The following is a 24278-nucleotide window of genomic DNA, read 5'->3' as shown; positions in this document are numbered from 1 at the left end:
TCTAAATGGTGACTTTGTCAATAATTTCAAATTAGAATGATATTTACATATATCAATGGATTCATAATCCAATGGTATTGAAAGTCCATCCCTTTGGATCTTCCGCATGCAATGTTCATTTTCATTCGAATTTAAGACATTTTAGAGACAATTCATATATAGAAATGGTTTAATTATTTCTATCATATAGAACTTTGAACCTATTTAGCAATCTCAAAACACATTATGACTCAATGAAGCATAGAATAACATTTATTCCACATTTTTTAATCTTCGATGCTTAGTCATTACTAACATTGAATGGTGCTTTGATAATGGCAAGAATGAATAACATTTATTTATTTCTAGCCAATAACAAGGTAAGGTGAAATATAGGTTCTACTTGTAAAGTTGCAACTTTTGCTTCCAAACTTGTAGATTCTACATGTGAAGTAGCAACATTTGCTTCTAAACTTGTAGATTTATTTCTCCTTTATCCATACTTCTTCATTTAGTTCAACCTCATTCTCAATGAGAGAGAACTAAACAAGACATCATATGTCCAAGAAGTAGTAGCAATGTGCTAAATCAATTTCTATAATATACTTCTTAAATTGGAACATTTCCATTCTTTTATCTTCCAACTATATGAGGTAGTTTCTAATCAATTGGAATTGGTCCATTTAATTTGAAAAATTTGTTGTTCATAACAACTTTTAGCATATAAGTAGTTCTAGGTTTGAGAGGTAGCAACTTGTTTGCATTTCTTGGCCCATAACTTCTTAATGCAATCCTCATATATTCCTAAACCTTTCCCATTTGAGCCACTTAGAACACTTCTCTTAGGTTCAAAATGATGCTTTGCTTAACTACTTTAAGCACTTTTCATGATTTTGCTAAGTCTATTCAATCATTATTTATAATAGAGTTTAATCAACTATTTAACTCTTATATAAAGTGGATGAAGAATAGCGTCATTTGATCAACTTTTGATCATAGAGATTTCCAATCACTTTCTTATATTCAATCATATTGAAGATAAGAGATTTTATTGGACTTTTATACTTGTCTTTTAGAGGGTTTGTACCTCCAATCTCATTATATTCCTTGAAAAACTTTTCAAAATGAAGATGTGTTGGCATTTTACTCAAACATTTTGAATAAAACCAACCTTAGACATGTGACATGGATTTCTAAAACTTGCCTTTTAGAACCATCTCAGCAAAATTGGAATATAGTTTTATGGATTATCTTTTAACCTAATTAGAACATTTCTCAACTTTATTTTCAATCGGACAGATTATATATAATAATAAAATTAGAACGACATGTTACTTATAAGTAAATGCAAAATTCAATTATGTTTAATAAAATTTAAAGTACCATAAGCGAATTAAATATTGGTAACTTTAAAGCATTTATTCAATTTTAATTTGATCCTTATTGAATAAAATGATTCCAAGATCCTTTATTTGTGCAATAATTGACCGGAATTTAGCCCTACCATCAACCATTACATTTTCAAGGTGAGTAAACTCTTTACTGATTACAACTCTTTGTAACTCTTGGTTGAATAATTAATCATCACATGTTTAATTATTACCCTTAGCTTCAAGGTTCTAAACTCTTTAGGTAACCTTGTTGAGTATAACCAATCAAAATTGTAAAATTTGTTTTACCCCCACTCCCCTAAGATATAATATGACACCCAGCTTTAGCATGACCCATCATAAATATCGAAGGTTTCATCGGGTTTTTGATTGGAAAAGCTACCTCAATATTACTGGGACCTAGATTCATTATGTTGTGATTAATAGTGAACTCTAGCGCATCATCACAAAACATCAATAAAATCTAACATGCATAATAAACTGAATGCATAAACAAGACATAGCATGGCCCCCTAATCCTAAGAAAACCAATAAAGTAAATGCTCCCACTTGAATCATCATAGATCTCATCCACCTTGCTCCTTTGGGCCTTCACTTCATGGGTTTCTTGGATTAACTGCAACTTGTAATTTTACTCTATTCTATCTACTACTTAAATAAAATGAAATAAAATTACAAAAATACTTCATCGGTACGTAGACCGTACTTAGATTACAAAAATACATCACGATGCGCAGATCGTATTTAGCAATCTACTAGGCCATACTAGTCATTATATAGCAGTAAATAATATCATATATTATAAAGTGCCACATAATAAATCACTCATCATGCTTTCCTAAACTACAACATCGAATGATCATAATCAAGGAAACATGGCATCTAAATATCTCATATTTTAATTAATGCAATTAGATAATATCATATATTATTCATGACCATCAATAAAATATCATATAATTTAAATTAGTCATGAGATAGAATCAAATCTTATTTTAATCTTAAAAGATAAATCATATTTATCCTCAAAGATTATCCTAACAATGTTAGGAAATTCTATCCTAATTACTAGCCAATCACAAAATTTTAAATCAATTATATCCAAAATTAATTATGGAATAATCACATGATTTAAATCAATTATTATCCTTTTGGAATATGCTCAGAATATCCTAACAAATCTTATCCAAAATTAACCACTTTAATTATGGATAATTACCAATTTAATTGGCTTTAAATATGGATAATATCAAATATAACAACTTTTGAATATTTGATTTTATCCTAAAATAAAAGATTTTATCCAAATAAAACCGAATTTATCTTTCAAAATTAAAGATCATATTTTCATAATATTTTATCTTATCCAAAATAAATCATATTTATCTTGAAATATTTTTAAAATAAATTTTTTTTTTTAAAACCGTGCACCATCCACCGTGGTGTGGCCAGCCAAAGTTGGCCACGGTGGCCGTACACCGTGAGGTGTACGTTGCTCTGCAGCGGTGCATAGCAGCAGCAGTGCCGCGCAACCCTTGCACGGTGCTGCTGATGCTGCCTTTGCTGACCCATCCTTTTGCCCCACCTTGCCCCTCCCTCCGGACCACCTGCAGCGGCAGCCGCCGTGGCTGCGCCACCCAGCCGCGGTTGCCGCTGCTAAAACCCCTTTTTTTTTATTTAAATAAAACAAAACATATTTTGTAAAATTAAATTAATGTTAATGTGGTCCAATTAATTTCAAAATTAAATCACATTCAATCTTGAAATTAGGATTCTTCATGAAATTAATCCCCAATTTAATTTAACACTTAAATTAAATAATTTGATCATGAAAAATTCATAATTTATCATGAAATCAAATAGATTAAAATCATTAATTACATAGTAAACGAATTAAATCAAAACCAAAATACAAAATTCATAATTTAGGGTTAGGGTTAGGGTTTCGAAATTTTCGGATTAAATAGGGTGGGGGTTCGAAATTTTCGAGTGATTAGGGGCAAAATTCGGATTTCTTCATGGCTATTTTGAGCATTATTAAATCACATTTAATCAATTCCAAGAGTTAAATCACATTTAATATAATAATTGACCCATAATTAAATTATTCTCCCTCCTAATTGAATTAAAATTGTGGACTATCAAAGAATTATAGTCAATATGCGTAAATGCAATAGGCTAACTGATACCACTGTAGGGAATTATAGGTACTACGCAGCGGAAAAACATGAATCATATTCATACAGTACCTAATCCCAAGATCTAATGCATAACACATAAAAAACATATAATCGTACCTTTGAAGCGTGATTCCACGTGCGATCGAGCAAGAACATTGGGAGATAAAGAACCTCAAGCGTGATTCCTCTATTTGATCCACGGGCACAGATTAAGACCTCCACTAATGCTAGTTAGTTGCAATTGAACCCTTCAATTGACCTTCTATGGAGAAGTGCGAGCAACGAACCACCATGAACCACCACGAACCACCACACGCGCCACCAAGGTGGCCGGCCGTACGGACGAGGGGAGGAGAGAGAAAGCCGTGAGTTAGAGAGAGGAATTAGGGTCTTTGGGATTGGTTGTCTTGATGTCAAAATACACTGTGTGTGAATTATGACTGCTTGCCAGCAACCCTAGGTAAGGATCTTATTTATAAATCTCATCTCTAAATAAGAGCCCATGTCAAAAGCCCAAAACCTAATTCTCATCTAACTATGCTAGCCCAATCCATTTCATGATTAGTTAGTTGCTCATGAGGCCCATTAATGGGCCTCTTACTTGCTTAACCCATTACCCTTGTTGTGTGACCTCATAGGATCCATTCTAGTAGGCTTTGGACTATTTGACTAGCCCAAAGATCATTAATCATAGTTTAGCAACAGATAATGACGACCCAAAAGAACGAACTTATTATCTCCATAATAGTGATCCTTGATATATCTAGTAATTGCACTTATCGAAGACACAATTCCTTCACGACGTTATGTTGATTTATTTACGAAAATGTCATTAAATAAATAATTTTTGTTTATCACGGAGATAAACTTGTATTTTCCCATGAAAAAAGAGTTATTATAAAAAAGTAACACATAAATTACGCAAAAGTGAAATTGTTTATCTTCGTGAAACTAAGCATCACTTTTCAAATCTTGTAACCCCTTCAAGCAAAGCAGCAAACTATGAAACTAATCACATTTTCACAAAGTAATGAGTCCAGCGATAGACAATTATCCTATACAAAATGACTAACAGTCGTTAGTCATTAATGACATTTGGTAAATTTTTTAAAAGCTCGGTGTCATTTTGTGAAACTTCATGACATTTGGTGAAATCGCCGATGTTTTTACTTATTACACATGTATCTTACTTTTTCAAATACAAGTACGTTTTTACACATGATCCAAATAGTGACCTTTTTTTTATGACGAAAATAGTTACATTACTGAGATCAATATCATTTGACTTAAAAATTTATTTTGGAAAATTTGCAAATTGCAGTCATTTAAAAAAAACTGCAAATTGCAGCCCGATTTAACTTTTTCATCGGTTTAAGTGTCGAAAAATATTCGGTTAAGGTTTTAGGGGTCAATTCAGCCCTTAAGGATCTGAATTGAGTTCGGAATCAACAAAAAAAAATTGTAAGTGCCTCGTTTATACAGCAAAAAATAGTTGCCCACAAATCGATGCATTTTTGTTACGCAAAACGAGGCATTTAAATTTTTTTGCTAATTTCGAGCTCAATTCAAATACTTAAGAGCTAAAATGACCCCTAAAACCTTAACCGAATATTTTTCGACACGTAAACTGATAAAAAAACAGTTGAACTAGGCTACAATGTATAAGAACCTTTGGGCTACAATTTCAAAATACAAACTTTGAATGGCTGCAATTGACATTTTCCTATTATTTTTATACGTAAGAAGAAGACATCTTATTAGGCCGAAATATCACGAAATTTAACTAAGCCGGATTAATTGATCCCACAATCTGGTTGTGAATCTTGTGACACACAGCTACAACTCTTAATTTATCCCCTATGTGTTTATCAAGGAATGAGAGACCATAGAGATAAGCCCACTATAAGAACCCAAATTTAAACAAATTTCTTATACTATCAGTTTTAACAATAGGAAGAGTATACCACTTAACACATAACTACATTAGGTTAGGAGAGCATTAGATTACATTTGCATTGTATTTATATTACAGTATAATTATTCAAAATATGACTAACAAAAAAGAAACAAAACAAAAATAGTTGTTGATTGTTTTAATGTAATGTACAAAAAAATCTAGAAAAATACAGAAGTTAGTTGTAACTTGAAAAAGTTGTTAGGCAATAATAATAATTTAGACATTCATAAGTATACTGTCTGCTACTTTATTTATTTTTCATACGAAAGTTCCTTTTTTTAGAAGTCCCTTTCATTCTACATACATCATATAAATTTTGGTCATCCATGTTTTAAGCCTCGATTATCGGTATTTTCTTAGTAAATTTGACCTAATTATTCTGCTGATTAATCACTGATCACTTCATTTGGTATATACAGAAAGAGTATGTATTAATATTATTTCAACAACTTGTTTTTAAATGCCTTCTTATGGCCTATTCTTATTGACTAAACTGAGCTGAACTGAACTGAACTAAGCTGAGCTGAATATTTTATAAGACAAGGAAATTAGGAGCTGAACTGAACTGAACTAAACTAAACTGAGCTGAGCTGAACTAAACTGAACTGAACTGAATTTCAACGTAAGAGAACAAGCCGCCCTTAATCATCATACTTTAAAAGCAAGAAAGTAATGTGAGTTAATCATCATAATATAAAAATAAATTCTTTCTAACGCATTGATTCATGTCATTAATTGTTTGAGTATGAAAAACTACTGCTATGCACGGATTCATAAAATAAGATTTATTAATGATCGATAGTCAATTGAAATGGAGTTAATTGAAATTAAATGACTTATGTCATACGGACTAGTTTATATATGTGTTACATACATATAAAAAAATAATTAAAATAATTTTAGTTTTTTTTAAATAGAATATTTTTAAAAAATAAATACTCGTAACAATTTGGATTGAAAATAATACACATTCTCGATTCGTTGTCTCATATACTTTTTGAGTTGATCCTTGTGCTGATTCTGTAACCCGAATTCGAGCCATAATCAATCGTAACCCCGCACAACCGGAGACCAAATTAAACACAAATAAAACCTTGTCTTTCGAAGGAGTTTGAAAAACCTTGCTTTTCGAATGAGATCAAAAAAAACCTTGTCTTTCGAAGGAGATAGACCCTTTCTTTCGAGGGATACATTAGTATTGTAACCTAAGAAACAAAAGGCTTAAAAGAAAATAGAGATTGAGGCTTTCCACCGGTGAAATATGATGGAAGCCCCTTCAAAATTGACGATGGAGGCTAGAGTTTAAGAGAGAGAAGAGAGAGAGAGGAGGCTAGGGTTTTTCATTTGAGCAAAATCCATATAAATATTACAAGAGTAATAATTTTGAAAATTCCGTCAATCTACTAATAATGGTATAATTCTAAAGGGGATCAATAATGCTCCGACTTGAAAAAAATGAAAATTTGGGGAACTCTTAAAATGTAGTTTTAGTTCAAACTCAAGTCCTGCCCGAAAAACCCGCTTTAGCCCAATAAGCCCCATATTATTTTGCAAAATTGGCATATGATTTTGTATTTGGTCTAACCTGATTTTTTACATTTACAAAATTTAAATTTCAACATGGAATAATGAAAGAAGATAGAGTATCAGTAACCTTTGAGTTACAGCGATATAGACCTTTGAATCAAAAGTTATAATGAAATAAACCCAAAGCCCACCGAAACAGATCCTACAAGGTCACATAGCAAGTTTGGGCAACAAAGTAACTTGAAGCCCATTAAAGCCATTAGGGTGGCCAGCCAAAGAGTGAAAAGGCATAGGGGAAGTCTAACCCTAATTAATCTAGCTAACATTTGATTTTAGGGGTATGGGAAAAATAAGATACAATTTTCATAATATCACAAAAAAAAAAAAAAAAAAAAAAAAAAGAGTACAACATCTATTAACTATTATTAAAACAAAACGTTGATGACGTTTTATACAAGTAGAACCTATCAATTTAGCTTTTGAAACAATTGAAAATTACACACTAATAATAAATGAACTCCTACATCTATTAACTATTATTAAAACAAAACGTTGATGACGTTTAACATTAAGCGATGTTGAACAGGTATTACATCATAATTTTGATGAAAATCTAAAACTATAGAGTTACAAATATTTTTGTACAAGGTGCATAATTCTTATTTATATTTATCCATTTTTTAAAAAAAATGTACAAATTATAAAAATAGATTTTGTATAAACTATGCATCGCACAAGTTCTAACCAAGTTTTTAATCCAAGAAGAAGGAATACTCTCGCATCCAACTAGCATTGGTGGAGTATTAATCTAAACTAGAGGAATGAATAGAAAAGCAATGTTAGAGACTCTTATATCCGGTAGAAATTTGCTGAGAGGAATTCACACATCAAAGGTTAATTGTGTAATCTTTATTTGTATATGCATGAGATCCTATTTAGACATATATAAAATATACTACGGTCCTATTTACTTCTGCTTAATTTCTGTTCAGCTCAGTTGAGTTCAACTCCAATCAGTTCAGTTCAGTTCAGCTCAGCTCCTAATTTTCTTCTCTCATAAAATATTCATTTCAGCTCTATTCAATTCAGTTCAGTTCGATCTGTTCGGTTCAGTAAATGTGAACATGCCCTACCTTCGTTAAATGTTATGTGCAACTTTGGAATATTTTATGTCTCACAAATAATACATCAAAGTTGCACATAACAATTAATGGAGGTAGTAATTTACTTCCTCCGTTCTATTAATATTGCAAGTTTGCAACAATGGATTTTTTGCACTATTCATCACTCTTGTTTGACCATATAATATGATTTATATGTTAAACAAAATATAATTACGTTAGATCTTATTAGATTCGTCTCATTAATACTTTTAAAATATCAACTTTTTATAATTTTTACTATTAAGGTTTGTTCTCTTCAAATTATTTTCAGTTCAATTCACTTCAATTCAGCTTCAATATGTTCAATTCAGCTTAGTTAAGTCAATCATGTTAAGTCACTACTCACTACTCCGTAGTATATAAATCTACTTGATTGTACGCAACAATGTAATCTGTATTCCATAAAACTGAAAAGTGCAAGAGCCGTAAGACGAGGACGAAGAGTAAGAAACAAAGAAGGAAAACGCGTGGGACCCACAGGCAGACACATAGACTTTACATTCAAAGAAAAGCACTCTTTTTTCTTTTTTCTTTTTTTTTCATGTCGTGGACTTTTTAATCCTCTTATCCCAATATCCCATGCATAGATTCGTGGGGCCTACTTTTCACTGATCTTTAGTTTAATTACTTTTGTTTTCACCATGATTACGCCAAGTAATTTTGTTTGGAGTTTAATTCGTAGCTTGGTAATACAGTAATTACGAGTAGATAACATATGATTTTAGGTACTCTAAAAGTAATTTTGTTGATCGCATTTATGCAAGTCTGAACATGATCTCATGCCCATATAAATAAATATAAATATAATAGTTTAAAATGAACCACGGATGAGTGAATTCCTTTCTATAAATTTCTATTATGTTGAAAATAAAAAGCCTTAGACATTCTTCCTTTATTTATTTGATTCACCGTTGACTAATACTAGTTGGACGGGAGAATCCTCCTCTTTCTTGGTGTTGTACAACCGGGCTAGTGAAAGATAGAGAGGAAGTATACTGTACATTATTTAGTGAAATGAGATTGATATTATGAAAATTGTTTCTTATTTTTTCCAAACTTCAATTAATAATCAAATATTAGATTAAATAGGGTTAGTTAGATTTCCCTCCCCCTTTTCCCTCTTTGATTGGCCACCCTAAAGCCCTAATTAGACTTCGGGTTTCTTTTTTTGTTGATCCAAACTTGTTGTGTGACCTTGACCTCATAGGATCCGTTTTAGGTGGGTTTGAGTTTACTTCGTTCTAGCCCAAAGGTCATTATATATTGGTTTCTAGCAAGACATAAAAACGATCTAATAAATGAAAGAACTGTTATCTCCATATTAAAGATCCATATTATATCTAGTAATTGCACTAGCATCGAGGACATAATTCCTTCATTCTATTGGTGATTCATTTGCCTTGTGTAATATAATAAATTTATCATTTATCGCAATTATCTGGTACATAATATCATTTTAAGTTTTTAGTTGATCCTCTAACATGCTACGAAGGCTATCGTGACATTAGACAAAAAACTCTCACGTGAGGAGCGTCATAATAGAGTATAAAACAGTATGACGTGTTTTAACTTTTAACCATTAGTTTAAAACAAAACTCACATAAAAGTAGATTAGATGACCCAAGACTTCTAAGTCGCAAAATGTGTCTGAGGAATAAATATGAGAACTTCACTTCCAAATTAAATCCAAACATAAGAGTAGATGATTGAGTTTTGAAACTCATACTTCAAAGTCACAATATAAGTTTATTTCCTACAAACTTTAACAAAGTCACTAATACTTCGGACAAGTTTAACATATGTACTCGCATTAGTAGTACGAGTGGAAGCATTGTAAAGGCAAAGAGGTGCAGAGGGGGACTTCTACCGGGGCTATTTGGATTCTGAGTAATAGATTAATTAATTTATAAACTTAAAAGAACTAATTTCACTTATAAAATATTTATAGATAATAATTAGTTTTAAGCTAGAGGTAAAAGAGAATCAAATTTCGATCCTCTAATTTTTTTTTTTTTCCAAAATCTGCCCCTGAAGAGGTGGGTCTAGTTTAGTGCAAGAGTGGTCTTCTCAAACGAGCGAAGGGTAATTATCGAGTTAGTAGTAGCTTTCTTTTCTTTCTCCTATTGAGTATTGACTGACGATGATGATTTGATGTTTTCAGCCTTAATTTTCATTTATAAATTTCAATTCTAATTTTGATAATAAAAAAAAAAAAAAAAAAAAGTTGGCTAACAGAATCAAACTGGATGGCTCAGTCATAGACAAATTATTGGGTCCCACTTTAGAAACTGCTCACCTGAATCTTCAGAAAACTGACCTGTCTTATATTTTGTTGTTTCCCGCCATTTTACCTGACTTATCTTTTCACTCTTGTAGTGAATTGTTGGTTTGTTAATTGTCATGGGTAATAAACTAATAATCGAGTTGTTTTTTGTTTGGTATTGGATCATGTATATTTGAGACTTCAGACTAGTTGGTACCTCGTCCTTTGGCTAATCGTTCGGCTTAAGTTTTTTTTAATGTCGCGCGTCTTGATTAATTGTATAAATTTATATATTTATGAATAACTTATACTACTTCATCCATTCTTTTTTTATTGTATGTAGAGATTTTACGCTTGTTAATGCATAACTTTAGCTTTTTTTTTTTTTTTTTTCTGACAGCTAAATAAAGGGAAACTAGTCTCCTACACCTTGTAATGCATTACTTTAGCTATTAATATAAAAATTATAAAAATTTGATAATTGAAAAGTAGATTTCGAGACGAATCTTACTAGATCTGATTATGTTTTTCCTAGTGGATAAATCACAAATGATGGTAAAAAAGAATAAGTGAATAGTGTAAAAGTCCTAATGGTGCAATAAAATAAAAACGGAGGAAGCATTGAATATCAATTAATAATATGTATCATAAATAGATTTATTTTGAAGTACTCTTTAAAACAGATGTTATATTTAAAAAATAATTCAATACGATATTATTGAGAGCTATAATCTAATTATTAATTTGAATAAAATTCTAAATTTATAATATTGGTATTTTATAAAAAAAAAACTCTAAACCAATAATTTTATTTTAAAATGCTATTCAAATTTTATTCAAAATAAAACTCTAAACTAAGGGTTTGTTCTAATTTACTGAACTGAGCTAAACTAAACTGAACTTATTGGAGCTGAAGTGAAGTGAATATTTTATGAGTAAAGGAAATTAAGAACTGAACTAAACTGATTGGAGTTAAATTGAACTAAGGGCCTGTTCTCTTCAGATTATTTTCAGCTCAATTTAGTTCTTAATTTCCTTCTCTCATAAAATATTCAGTTCAACTCAGCTCCAATAAGTTCAGTTTAGTTCAGCTCATTTCAGTCAATTAGAACAGGTCCTGAACTGAACTAAACTGAAAATAAGCTGAAGAGAACAAATCCGAACAATTTTATCCTAAAATTCTATCCAAATTTGATTGAAAAAAGAATTCTAAATTAACTTTTTTTTAATCCTAGTTTGTCTAAATCCATTCAATGTGGCGCGACACTAAGCGAAAATTTGAAACATCAAATGTCGTTATCTCGTGACCTGGCTAAAAGTTTAGCTTTACATATTAGTAATGTAATTAGTATTGTGCTTATATACAAATATCATTACTTATACATACTATATATATCATAGTAACTAGTCTTTTGGACAATGTCATACTGCCGTGCACAAAAGACAAAAGATAATAGCAACAGGATGCATATTTCGGGTTCGTTCGTCTCCCAACAATTTCCATCACGAGTTCCCTTTGCTTTCAGTGCCACCTCGGGTTCTCTTCAATGTTAGTGTTCCGCGCGTTTGGTCCATCTCGACTGCTTCGGTTCATTTGGCTTCTTGGTCCACATTTTGGATGTGGTTCGCATTTTATGGTTGTTTGGGCTCCGTAGTTATTGATTTGTTACAAGACCCTTTCAGTGTATGGTTCTCTTCGATCTTCCTATTATAGTACCTAGTGCGTGTCGGTTGTTGAGTGTTCTTGTTTTAGTTAGTATTAGGTTGTAATTCTGTTTTTTTTTTTTTTATAATAGTATCTTTTGTAAAAAAAAAAAAAATATATATGTGTATAAGAAATTTGGAAAAGAGTAAACGTTAATAATTTTGTGTTCAATGAATGTCTTAGGATAAATAATGTAACCATAGTTGTGTAATTAAATATCTTCCAATTTACTTAATGAAAGTTAAGGATTGAGGGAAGAAAAAAATTACTTGTATGTGAATTGAATAGAGAAATGAATAAAATTAATGAAAAATGTTGAAGATATTTTAAATAGAAAGAGTGGTTTTAATTCAAATAATTGTTGTGAATTGTTTAAAAAAAAAAATAATTGTTGTGAATATTTTCCTTTTACCATTTGTTTATCATTTTTTTTTTAAAAAAAAAACCTCTAAATGAAGAGTTTGTTGGGAGTTTTTGTTGTTGTTGGTTAATGGCAAAATAGAAACCGTTAATTGAGGGCTTGTTCGATGTCACTGTAATTGATGATTATTTATCATATGATGTGTGCCATTTAAAGAATAAAAATTTAGTCAAACATCTTGAAATCATGATTTATTTTATTTTATTTTTTAAATCATAGAAAAGTAAAAACAAAAGTGATGACAAACATGCTTTATTATTAATTGAAATAAATATTTCAAAAAAAAAAAATTAACTGACAAATAAAAAATAATTTTTTTTTTGATATTTTCATGTAAACAATGTACAAAGAATTTGGAGTTTTTTTACTCCCTCCGTCCTTAATTAGATGCCTACTTTCATTTTTGGGGTTTTAAAATTAGATGTTTATTTGTATTTTAAGAATGTACTTTTTGACAATATTTCCTCTTTTTGATTTGTCATCAATTGTCTTTTATTTATTTTTTACTTTTGACACCATTTTCAATATTTTTTCTATCTCTTCAATAGTCACCAACTACAAATTTGGTAGTAAAAAAACCCTAGCCTCCTTTTCTTACTTCTCTCGCCTAAACCTAGTCTCCATTGTTAATTTTAAGGGGCTTCCATCGGATTTCACCGGTGGAAAGCCCCAATCTTTATTTTCTTTTAAGATTTTAAATTTGTTTTAGGTTACAATAATGTCTCTCTCGAAAGAAAGGGTTTATCTCCTTTGAAAGACAAGGTTTTTTCGATCTCCTTCGAAAGACAAGGTTTTTCGTACTCCTTCGAACAACAAGGTTTTACTAGTGCTTAATTTGGTCTCCGGTTGTGCGGGGCTACTATTGATTGTGGCTCGGATTCGGGTTACGGAATCAACACAAGAATTTACTTTCTCACAAAATTGCGAAGCGATAACGAATCAACTCAAAAAGTTGTATGAGACAACGAATCGAGAATATGCCGAATTGTTATTTTTATGTATTTGGATTCTTAGCCCTTCCTCGATTAATTCTTGTTTGATTTTGTTAAATTCGTTTTCATTATAGTTCATTGTCAATTGTAGATGCCGTATGGCTTACATTAATGAAATTTAGTGTCCTTTTATGACTTTTTTCAAAAAAAAAAAAAAATCACCAACTACTTTTTTTTCCCTCTATCCCTCTCTAACCCCACATGTACTTTGTACTTTCCAATAGTGAGTTTTAAGGTATCTCTAAGTTCCTTAATTCCTGTGTAAAATAAAAGTAGAAATCTAATTAAGCGATGGAGGGAGTATTATTTTCTATGGAATTATGAGAGTTGAATAGTAGAGATTCAATTCTGATCGCCAATGTAATAATAACTAGTTATTTCTTATTCTTGTAGTTCCTTTTTATCTATGCATAATTATTAGTGATTGTAGTCAATGGCAGATTTACCAACAAGAGTTGGCTCAAGTGGTAAGCAACTTGATGTTGCTTAAGGGAGGTTTTAGGGTTCGAGCCTCACCATATGCAGAAACTCTTGTTAGGAGACTCACTCACCATAAGTCAGGTGTCCTATCCAAGTTGGATGCGGATGTAGTCGGAGCTAAGCTCCAATAAACCGGGTGGGAATCCTTACAAAAAAAAAAAAAAAAAAGGTAATCAATGGCGGATCAAGAAAGGCACAAGCACATGCAAAGAGACCTATGGTTAGCGGGTCTCTTTGATTCAAGTCATTCAACCATAGCAAATTACTGCTATTAGCATTAAACTAAAGAGACTTGTTGTGTACAAGAACAGATCTCTTAGGTTTTTTTATTTTATTTTTATTTTTATTTTTATTTTGTTATTTTTATATTTTTTTTGGAGTCATTCATTTGATTTATGAAAAATCAAGTACTAGAATTTATGAATTTTAAAATAAATATATACTTATACTTTAATAATTTTTTTTTTTGAAAGAATATACTTTAATAATTATTCATCATACATGATATCAATCTTTTTTTTTTATTTTATTTTATTATAATGAGCAGCTTATTATTCTTAAAAATTCTTTCCATTTTATTGCACTTTTTATTTCAATACACACATTTAGTAAGTAATTTATTTAGAGCATGTTCATATTTACTGAACTAAACTGAACTGATTGGAGTTGAACTGAACTGAATTAAATAGAGCTCAAATGAATATTTTATGAGAAAAGGAAATTAAGAGATGAACTGAATTGAATTGATTGGAGCTGAAATGAACTGAGCTAAAATTAAGCTGAAGTAAATATGCTCTTATTACGGAGTATTTAGTTGTATATGATGAGTAAAACAATTAAGAAAATTTATAGTATATACTACTATAACTTACCAAATACAAGAAAATTTATTGAACATATAGAGTACTGTTTAATTTAATCATTGTATTTTATTGATAACTAGAACATAAGTTGTTCCATATTTGTATTTATCAAACAAAATAAATGTTAAAAATTTAAAGGCTAATTAATTAACGATAATGTATATAATAACTCGTTTCTACCTTTTTTTTCTCTTATTATTTAATGACTTAGGGCCTGTTCATATTTACCGAACTGAGCTGAACTGAACTGATTGGAGCTGAACTGAACTGAACTGAACTGATTGAAGTTGAAATGAACTGAACTAAAAAATTAAAATGCATAAAAATATATGAAAATATTTATGAAAATTAATGATAATATATATAGTGGATTGTGAAAAATATAAAAGTGTTTTAAAAATAACTCTGTATTTTAAATTATTATATTTTAAATTATTAAATTTTTGTGTATTATATTTTAAATATATATATAAAAATAAAAAGTATTCTTCAATATTTTACTGTAGTCAATCGTTGCTTGTTGTACTCTACACAATTTTGTTCGTTTACATGAAGTAGGGATTTCATTCACGCACCAAGTTGAAGTCATGGGACCAACAGAAGATCATACTATGTAAGATGATAACAGAAAAGCAGCTATAGATATTGTACGAAACCAAATAACTGATCAGATATGGGAGTCAATTCAGAGGAATGCCGAGGTAATGGAGCAACTTAATGAAGAAGAAGAAGACGAAGAACTAACCGATTATGAAAGCTAGTAACTGTTGTGTAGTACTCTCATTTTGTCAACGAGTTCAACTATAAAAAAAACATGTGACCATTTTGAACAACGAATATAATTTAAAATAATAATAATAATAATTATTATTATTATAATTATTATTATTTTATTATTATTATTATTGTTATAATTATTATTATTGTCGTTGTTGTAATATGCTAAAATATCTAAAACAAAAAAATTAACAACTGAGCTGAACTGAACTGAACTTATTAAAGCTGAACTGAACTAAACTAAACTGAACTGAACTGAACTGATTGGAGCTGAACTGAACTGAACTGAAAATAAGTAAATATGAACAGGCCCTTAATACTACCCTACTTAAAATTTCTGGATCCGCCACTAAATATAATTACCTTTTTATGAAATCAATAATGAAAACCAATAAAACAAAGCCGCATAATCTTATGGGTGTAAGCTCAATTGTAATGAAAATATCCGAGTTGTAAACAGTTGTCTCACATGGAACAAAGAGGAGATAGAAGTGTCATAGAACTCATAGAAGGCGTGGTATCAAACATGGTGAAAGGAATTTATTACAAAGACCAAAAATAAGAAAAAAAAAAAGAGGACACATTTTATTTTTAGTTTTAGTTATGGATGAATAAGATGATCATAAGATGAGACGAAAGAACGAGAAGCCCGCCAGCAAGCAAGCTAGCGCGTAGGACATAATAAAAAGTGGTCATTTTCTCACAACACACCAAAAATATGGTCTTATTCAACCAAACTTAAAATCATATGACTTCAGCATAGCATACCAACAATTTTTTTTATTTTTTTTTTTAATAAATTTTGTAAATTTTTATTTTAAATTTAATTAATCAATTAATATCCTCATAACTACTTTTACATGGTTGGAAATTAGCTGTCATATATCCACAAAATTCCCTTTTTATTTTTTCCTTCTATAAATTATATTTGCATTTTTATTAAATCTTTTCTATAAAAAGCACTCCCATTAAAACCCAAAACCTTCTCAATTATTTCATTTCTTTCATCCTCTTTTTTCTGTTAAAACTCAATCAACAAACTATCCAACTAAAAACCCATAATTTTCAACTAATCTTAATTACCCACAAATTTTTTTCCCCATATTTTATTAATTTGTGTGGAACCCAGAAAAAAGATTTAATCTTGGGAAAAAAAAGTTTGTTTTTTGCAAAAATTCCGTTGATAACTGAAGATTTTACTAAAAAAAGTTTCAAACTTTATTAAGTTTTTTAGGCTTAAATTGAGCTGAGTTGAGTTATTGCTTCAACTTTGTAGCTCACCTAATTCTTTTGGTTTGTTTGGCGGTTTTTTATGCCCTGTTTTTAAGAAGATTGAGAAGAAACTCAAACTCAAGTTTTATGCTTTCTTGAAATGCAGACTCTGCTCATCTCTGTAAGTTCTTGTTCTTTAATCATCTGTCTTACTATTAGCAGTCTTTCGATTTAATTCGTCATCCGTTCTTTATTAGTTGCAACATTTGTTATTTCATGATCTTGAAAATAATAATTTGATATATATGTGTATAAAATTTTCTTTTGTTATGAGTATCAATATCAATATTCAATTTGAGAGTTAATAAAATATGAAATTTTTTATTTTTCATGCATAGTTATGAAATTTTATATTTGGAAGAGAGTAGAATTAGCTGGTCACCCTTATCTATTACTTATATTTTTGGGTTGATTTTAATAAATTGGCAAAACATTAGTACTCCCTCCGTCCCCGAATGATAGTCACTATTTCCATTTTTGGACACCCAAAATGTTAGTCACGTTTCACAATTTTAGAGGTCCCATACAATAACACAAAATGACCTATGTACCCTCATTTTTTTTGGATGTATTATCTGTGCTTCCCAAAACACCTCATATTTGCCTTTGTACTTGTGCCTTAATTGAATGAGTTGTCTCCCTTTTTAATGACAATCAGTTTCTCTCTCTTCTTTTTGTTTTGCACATGATTGAATTTTAGTTCCCATGTATTTTATTTATTTCTCTAATTCCCGTGATTTTCACCCAAAAGTGACTATCATTCGAGGACGGAGGGAGTACTAATTAGGAGTAAATGAAAAAAAAAGTTTTGGTACTTTTTGTTTTCCGTACTATTTACTCGTGTAATATATTTGGTATGAATGTATGATCTTTGGGATTTTATCTGCATGACGTGTGAATCATTTTTTTACTCATGTGAAACAACTGTGACATACACATAGTACCGAGTATCAATTTGAATTGAATATTCGTACAATCGTACTCTCTTCGCTCCTAAATAATAAGCCGCATTTGATTGAGGATCGTTTTAGGAATTGAGTTAAAAGACGATGATTTTTTGTTACGGTGGTTTATGATTGAGCTTTTTAACATGCATGTTCTTAATTCGAGTTAGGAGAAAGTATGCTACACAACAATTATTTTGAAACGGATGAAGTATTTTTGGTACTTATACTTTGTATAGTGTGATCAGGCTAGTAAGAAGTACGTTAATCACGATTAGATGATCGTACAATTAATTTGAGACGGAGAGAGTATCTTTATTACCCTACTCTTTTTCAACCCATTTGTACAATTTTCCACATTCACTCCCTTTTTATCTTTGACTATTGTTACTCATCAATATGCCAAACAATATTAGAGTTGTGGGACCCACAAATTTGGTAGTGTTTTTGGATTACATTTACCTTAGGAAACTCTTAGGGTAGGTGGTTTAGATCCTCTATCAATATATGCACTTGTGATTGTTCTGTTTTTATTTATAAGGTAAGGAGAAGACCCTATCGATGTACTTAGTCGAGCACTTGTGATCGTACTTGGGAGGTTTAACTGTATCAGTGTATACAGAGTATGATTATTTTTCCTTATTCCGATCTAGGAGTCTAGGACCCACATATGGGATTAAGGCTTTGATTGACTGATTCCGATCTAGGAGCACAACCCTTGTGAGGAGTGGGGGAGACAAGGTGGGAGTTATAGCCTTATAGGTAGTGATCGAGGTAGATGACCAATGTCGCTTTTTCGTTGATTTGAAATGCATGATATTAAATGAACGCATTTGACAGATGGGCTGAAATTCCTTGCTTGTCAGCACATAGTAGATTAATACTAGTGAAGTTTAAGTGTGTGATCATATTTTGGGTTTAATTTATTGTTGCTGTGAACTTCTGAAAGACTGAAAGCTCCTTGATGGTCGGTTTCAGTGGTCCTAAACATTATTTAGGACTACACAAGAATATATGGTTGGGTTTAGTAAAATATAGCCAATAACAGTTGATCAATAATTTTATCCAATTCCCATGTCTTATTGGACATCAATTTAAGTGATAATGTTGAGCATGGATTAGGACAATCGAGTACGTACACAAATGATCGTGTTTAAAAAATCTAGATGAGATGCGTTTACTGATGTTTGCATACTCATGATGGGTATCTCTAATTTAATTAATTGTCTGCTTTTGTGTCTGATATTGAAAGAATTAGTTGAGTCTTATCTCAAATACTAACCACAAAAATGGTTATGTGTTTGGTTGATTTTATTTTCTTGCTTACTAATTGTAAGCGTTGTCAGTTTAATAGTCCTTACATATAATAATTTTAAATGTTTTGGATTAAGTATGTATAAAACTCTCTTAATCGACAATGAGCAAATATAATTAGGTGGTGTCAGCAAATTTGCTGAAGTATAATCTTTGACTAGATTGCTTTGTTCCTGGTTCGTTGTATATAATATACGCCTTTGTATTATTATATGTATCGGTTGTCATTGTTTTGTCATAATTGATTAGCATGACTCGTGTGGAGGCGTTACGTGAATAAAAATATGCAAGTAGGAATGGCTGCACTCTGCCTAGGATGTTTCCTATGTCATTAAAAAAAAAATAAAAAATCATATATTGGAAACTGTAAAATTTACTTATTTGATTTAGGTTCATGGGCTGTTCTGCAGCGTTAATTTGTGGGTTTTCTACTCTATGTGAGCATGGAGTGCTTGCGGTGTGAAACTCATACGAGGTCTTGTGATCACTGATTACAGATAGCATTGAAATAGTTGTGGCCTATTTAATGAACTTAGAATAAAAATATTCCTGTCCCGTATAATTGAATCAATCCCATGATACAAAAGTCTGTTATGCTCCTGATTCTACAGATGGCATGCTAGGTGAATCTGCTCTTTCAAGTTATATTTATTTACCATTTAGGTGAACTAACCCGTATTACACGTAGCATAGGGAGTTTATTAAAAGGAAGCTATGGAGGATGCTGGATGTATCTAAGAGATTATTTCAAACAGTGCGAGTGTGCTCACTCGCACCTGTATGACAAATGCATGACTTGGTCTCTATAACACGATCGCTCATATTCATATAAAAATCAAGAGATTGTATGTTTGAGCTGGTCAAAAGAATGATGTGGTTTGTAGCTTTGATAGTGGTATTGCTGGTTTCTGAAGTACTGTATAAGTTTTTAAGTAGTACTTTTTTTTAAAACACTGAAGGTACCTATGATATCAAGACAATAATCTCATATATGCTGCTACTGAGTGTTATGCATTGAATAATTTGAAAATTATGCACACAAATTAAGGATATATTAGATATTCTCCTTATTGCCTTGGTATCCAAAATCAAGTGGTGATTTATGTTGGTATTTCAGAGTGTTAAAGCTATTATTTTAAAGTAGTTGATTATTATGTTGTGACAGGGCAATTCATGTTTAAGCAATATGTTACAGCGTTCTGTTGTACTAACTTCGTGTTATTTTTTGTATATGCTTATGCTAGGAGAGTTTAGAGCAGTGAGATGACCGAACTTAAGAGGAGTGTTGGGTCTATTGATCAGGATAGTTTCGCATCAGTTGCATCCAAGAGACAAAAGGTTGATATATCAATGTCGAGCAAGGTTTGTTCTTGATGTTAACCACATTTACATACTTTCTTATAATCTTATGCGTCAATTTTGACATTAATGCTATAAAATCTATGTAGTATTAATTTTTTGTACCACAATGTTTTTTGGGTTATCTTTGGAAGGGGTAGTAATTTTCAATTGAAGCCACTATTCTTTTGTTTGCCTGGGTATATACCACAGAATCTTGGTCGAATTGGAACAGGTTTATGTTAGAACTTGGAAGAGTAAAGAGTTAATTTTTTTTGAGGAACGTTTGCCTGCTTGTCTCTTTGTCAGTACTCAATATGTGTATTTCTGCTTGATGATGTCATTATCCTTGCTTCATGAGGTTCAATACAAAGCCTTTATATTAGCATAATTTTTTATTTACATGCCCATATATGTGCTTGGCTTTTCCCCCACAGAAGAGACAATTTTGTAGGGAACGCTAAGTAGTAATCTGTGCTTGGCTTTTCCATTTTCTTAAGGTTGGAAAACTTAATGGTGTATCTAGGCAGATCGATGAACTTATTGTAGACTTTAACTCATGGTTTACTGATGCAGGAAAGAAAAGAAAAGCTTGGCGAAAAGATAACTACACTACAGCAGCTTGTTTCCCCATATGGCAAGGTATGACACGCACTATTGTTTTTTTCCCTTCTTTATTTACTTTGGAGACTGTTATAGTGGAGAGCATTTGTAAGCTATAACTATGCAACGTTGCTTGACTTGTACTTTCAATAAACGGATTACCTTTTGATTCATATTTGAAGATTTGCAAACATGAAGTTATGTGTTTTCATTAGAATTTTTGTGGGAAGGTGTTCTGTTATGCATGATTCTTATATTTTGTTAAAATTTGTGATGCAGACTGATACAGCCTCTGTCCTGCATGAGGCAATGGAGTACATCAGATTCCTGCATGAGCAAGTGAAGGTATGCCATTCTGTAGGTTAATCATGACGATAATGTGTACCGGACACTAGAAATACCCTTCGACTATGCACTGATTTTCTGATTTTCCTAGCTTTTCAATGACTAGCAAGAAAACAAATTATTTATAATTGAGTCAATTTATTTATCAATTATATTGCTCTAAGGCTTTGAGCTACTGAACTAATTACTGTGGGATTTCACGAGTCATTATAACTCTAATCTAATATTACCAATTTCAGGAAAATAGAGGAAAATAGAATTTCCCCAAAATACCTCTATTTCGTCTAGAAAACCTGAAATGCCCTATGTATTTCAGATACATAAATATAAATTTATGTTGTATGAGAATGTTTTTGTTTGATAGAGCAAAAATTCAACCAAGGTTCTTTGTCATCTACTTAAAGTTGTCCATACTATCGACTCTTGCTCTTATTCTATGTTGTGTTGGTACTTGTAGGTTTTGAGTGCTCCATACCTCAACAATACACCAGATACAATTATAGAGGTGAGTCGCTTTTTGATCCATGTATTTTTGTATAGAGTTGAATCAATGCCATGGGGCATACTATACTTCCACACCAATAGAGCAAGTTCTACTTCTTGGAAGATGACGTTAGTTATTTACTTGATCAAAGTTGGTGCTATTTGTTTTCCCTGTGATGCATGCTCGCTAGAACCTTATCATTTCCAGCTCATCCCATGCATCTTGATTTGAATACCTTCATTTTTAGTTTATACGGAGTAGAAAAAGTAGTTATTAGCTTTATTTGCTGATGTGGATCCTGAAAAGTGTTCTGCGCCGAAAATATATTACACACACACACGCTTACTGCTAATTCTGATCTGTTACTTTAGTACCAAACAAAATCATTTTTCTGGTCTAGTTTGAGTTGAATATGAGAACTGTATCATGGTTGAGACAGAATTATGCTGTGATTGTGTATGTCTATGTTAGATCTTGCAAAAGGGTCATTTGCATGCTATTACTTTTTAAGTTCTAAAGCGTCTTCTTGAGGACTTGATTGTGATGGCATTGCTCAAGATAGCTTAAGACAAGGGGGGATGTCTTTAAATGCCGAAGATCCTAGGAGCTAACGGAACTAATCATATGTTTTAAGAATGAATTTAACACCTCATTTTGTAGCTAGAAGAGTAATTGTGCTAAACATAATGAGAAAAAGACTGGATTGTGACATATGTGGGACATAGCTGGGCTTTTGGCAAAATGTTTGAGGCCTTAACCTGTTAATGTTTTTGAAACAGAATTAAAATGATGGTTTTCAAATATTGCTGAAAGTGATTAGTCATTATAGAATAAATGTACGTAACGTCTTAAACACTTAATTGTGTGTAGTCATTTTCTACCCAGTTCTTGACTTCCTTGGTATTGTTAAGTGACTATTAGATAACAAATTCTACACTGTCCTGTTTAAGGATGCTTCATGTTTGTTGACCTTCAAAAGGCTAAAAGAAGTTTCTTTGTTTTTTTTTTTTTTTTAATCCGAACTCTTCTAGATCTATAAGAATATGTAGGTAGTTCCTTCTTCCTAACTTTCCTACCAGTAATTTTGAGATGGCAAATGTGTGGATCATGTTCAGTTCGAGTATTGTGTCAATCAGTTCGAAATTGGGATGTATTCGGGATTTATTCATTTTACTGTGGAGAAATCAATCAATTATCGGCTTTTGAATCATTGGGCAGGTATCTAGTTTCAAGTAGAGTCCAGCTTTGGATTGAGTTATTTTGGGTTGGATCTAGTCAGTATTGTACCATTTCATTGTTAACGAGTCATTGAGTTTAGCCGAGAGTTAAGTTGAAATTAGTAGTGTTTGTCTTCTATGCTTCATGTACCTAGAAAACATGTTAGTTTATTACTGATGTATGCACATACTTATGGCTCTAATTGTCCAGTATTATGTTCATATCGACTTCACAATTGGTTGTCGTTGCATACTGTGGTCTACTTTGCTGAATGCTGATCAGTAGATATTATTTTTCATTTGTTGTCTTCAGGAACAAGTACATTATAGCTTAAGAAGCAAAGGGTTGTGTCTCGTGCCAATCGAGTGTACTGCTGGATTGGCTCGCAGTAATGGTGCAGATATTTGGGCACCCATCAAAACTGGTTCCCCAAGATTTTAGTACTCACTTCAACAAGTATACATGCTGTTTAACTGCCAATTACCCCTACTTGCATTGCTTCATAATGCAGCTAATCGCCTTTGAGATTTACACCATTCAAGGGCAGTTCAGTTCTCGGAAAGTAAATGCTTTTCAGCTTTTGTTCTCGCATGGTTCATGGTCTGGAGCTTTTTGTAGAACAGTCCTGGACCAAAGTGGAGAAGCATGAAGTGATTTAAACTCGCGGCCTCTTAATCTTTTATGTAATTAGGTTAATGTAATGAAAAAACGTACGAGTTCTATATGAAAGGTTTGATTGGCCTGATAATCCGTGCAGACGAATTGGGAATCCTTTGGGAGTTCAGTTGAAATTCCCGGTAGAGGCTTTGCCTGAATTAATAAACGGAATATATGGCTATTGATACTGATCCAATAATTTTAATTTAAGCTTGTATGGGCAAATCTATATACTATTCAAATATTACTCACAGAATTAGAGTGAAAGGAAGTGTTTCTTTATGTCCCCTCTTCCATTCTGTGTACCTCAAGGATGCATCACTCCCTCCGTTTTACATTGTTCTTTCTTACTAGAATCTTTTTGTAAAAGGAAGTGTTTTTTTTTATTTTTTTTATTTTATTACT

The 24278-nt window shown here is 31.5% G+C and overlaps 1 protein-coding gene across 2 annotated transcripts; it reads left to right on the top strand.

Annotated features, from left to right (window-relative positions):
* The first annotated feature begins 16648 nt into the window (after window positions 1-16648).
* Window positions 16649-24159, top strand: LOC110738737 (transcription factor bHLH153-like). 2 transcript variants are annotated; one of them, XM_021919156.1, is made up of 6 exons: window positions 16649-17091; window positions 20473-20566; window positions 21143-21208; window positions 21449-21514; window positions 21972-22019; window positions 23529-24159. In XM_021919156.1, exons 2-6 carry the CDS (start codon window positions 20492-20494, stop codon window positions 23655-23657), a joined length of 384 nt encoding a protein of 127 aa, XP_021774848.1. In that variant the 5' UTR covers window positions 16649-17091; window positions 20473-20491; the 3' UTR covers window positions 23658-24159. The 2 variants fall into 2 exon arrangements, with proteins under 2 accessions (XP_021774848.1, XP_021774847.1); XM_021919155.1 differs by having other exon boundaries at window positions 16650-17091; window positions 20473-20590.
* The last annotated feature ends 119 nt before the right edge of the window (window positions 24160-24278 follow it).

Source organism: Chenopodium quinoa, unplaced genomic scaffold (assembly GCF_001683475.1).
Source record: "Chenopodium quinoa cultivar QQ74 unplaced genomic scaffold, ASM168347v1, whole genome shotgun sequence".
Classification (NCBI taxonomy): Eukaryota; Viridiplantae; Streptophyta; class Magnoliopsida; order Caryophyllales; family Amaranthaceae; genus Chenopodium; species Chenopodium quinoa.
This window is presented reverse-complemented; position numbering and strand designations above follow the sequence as displayed.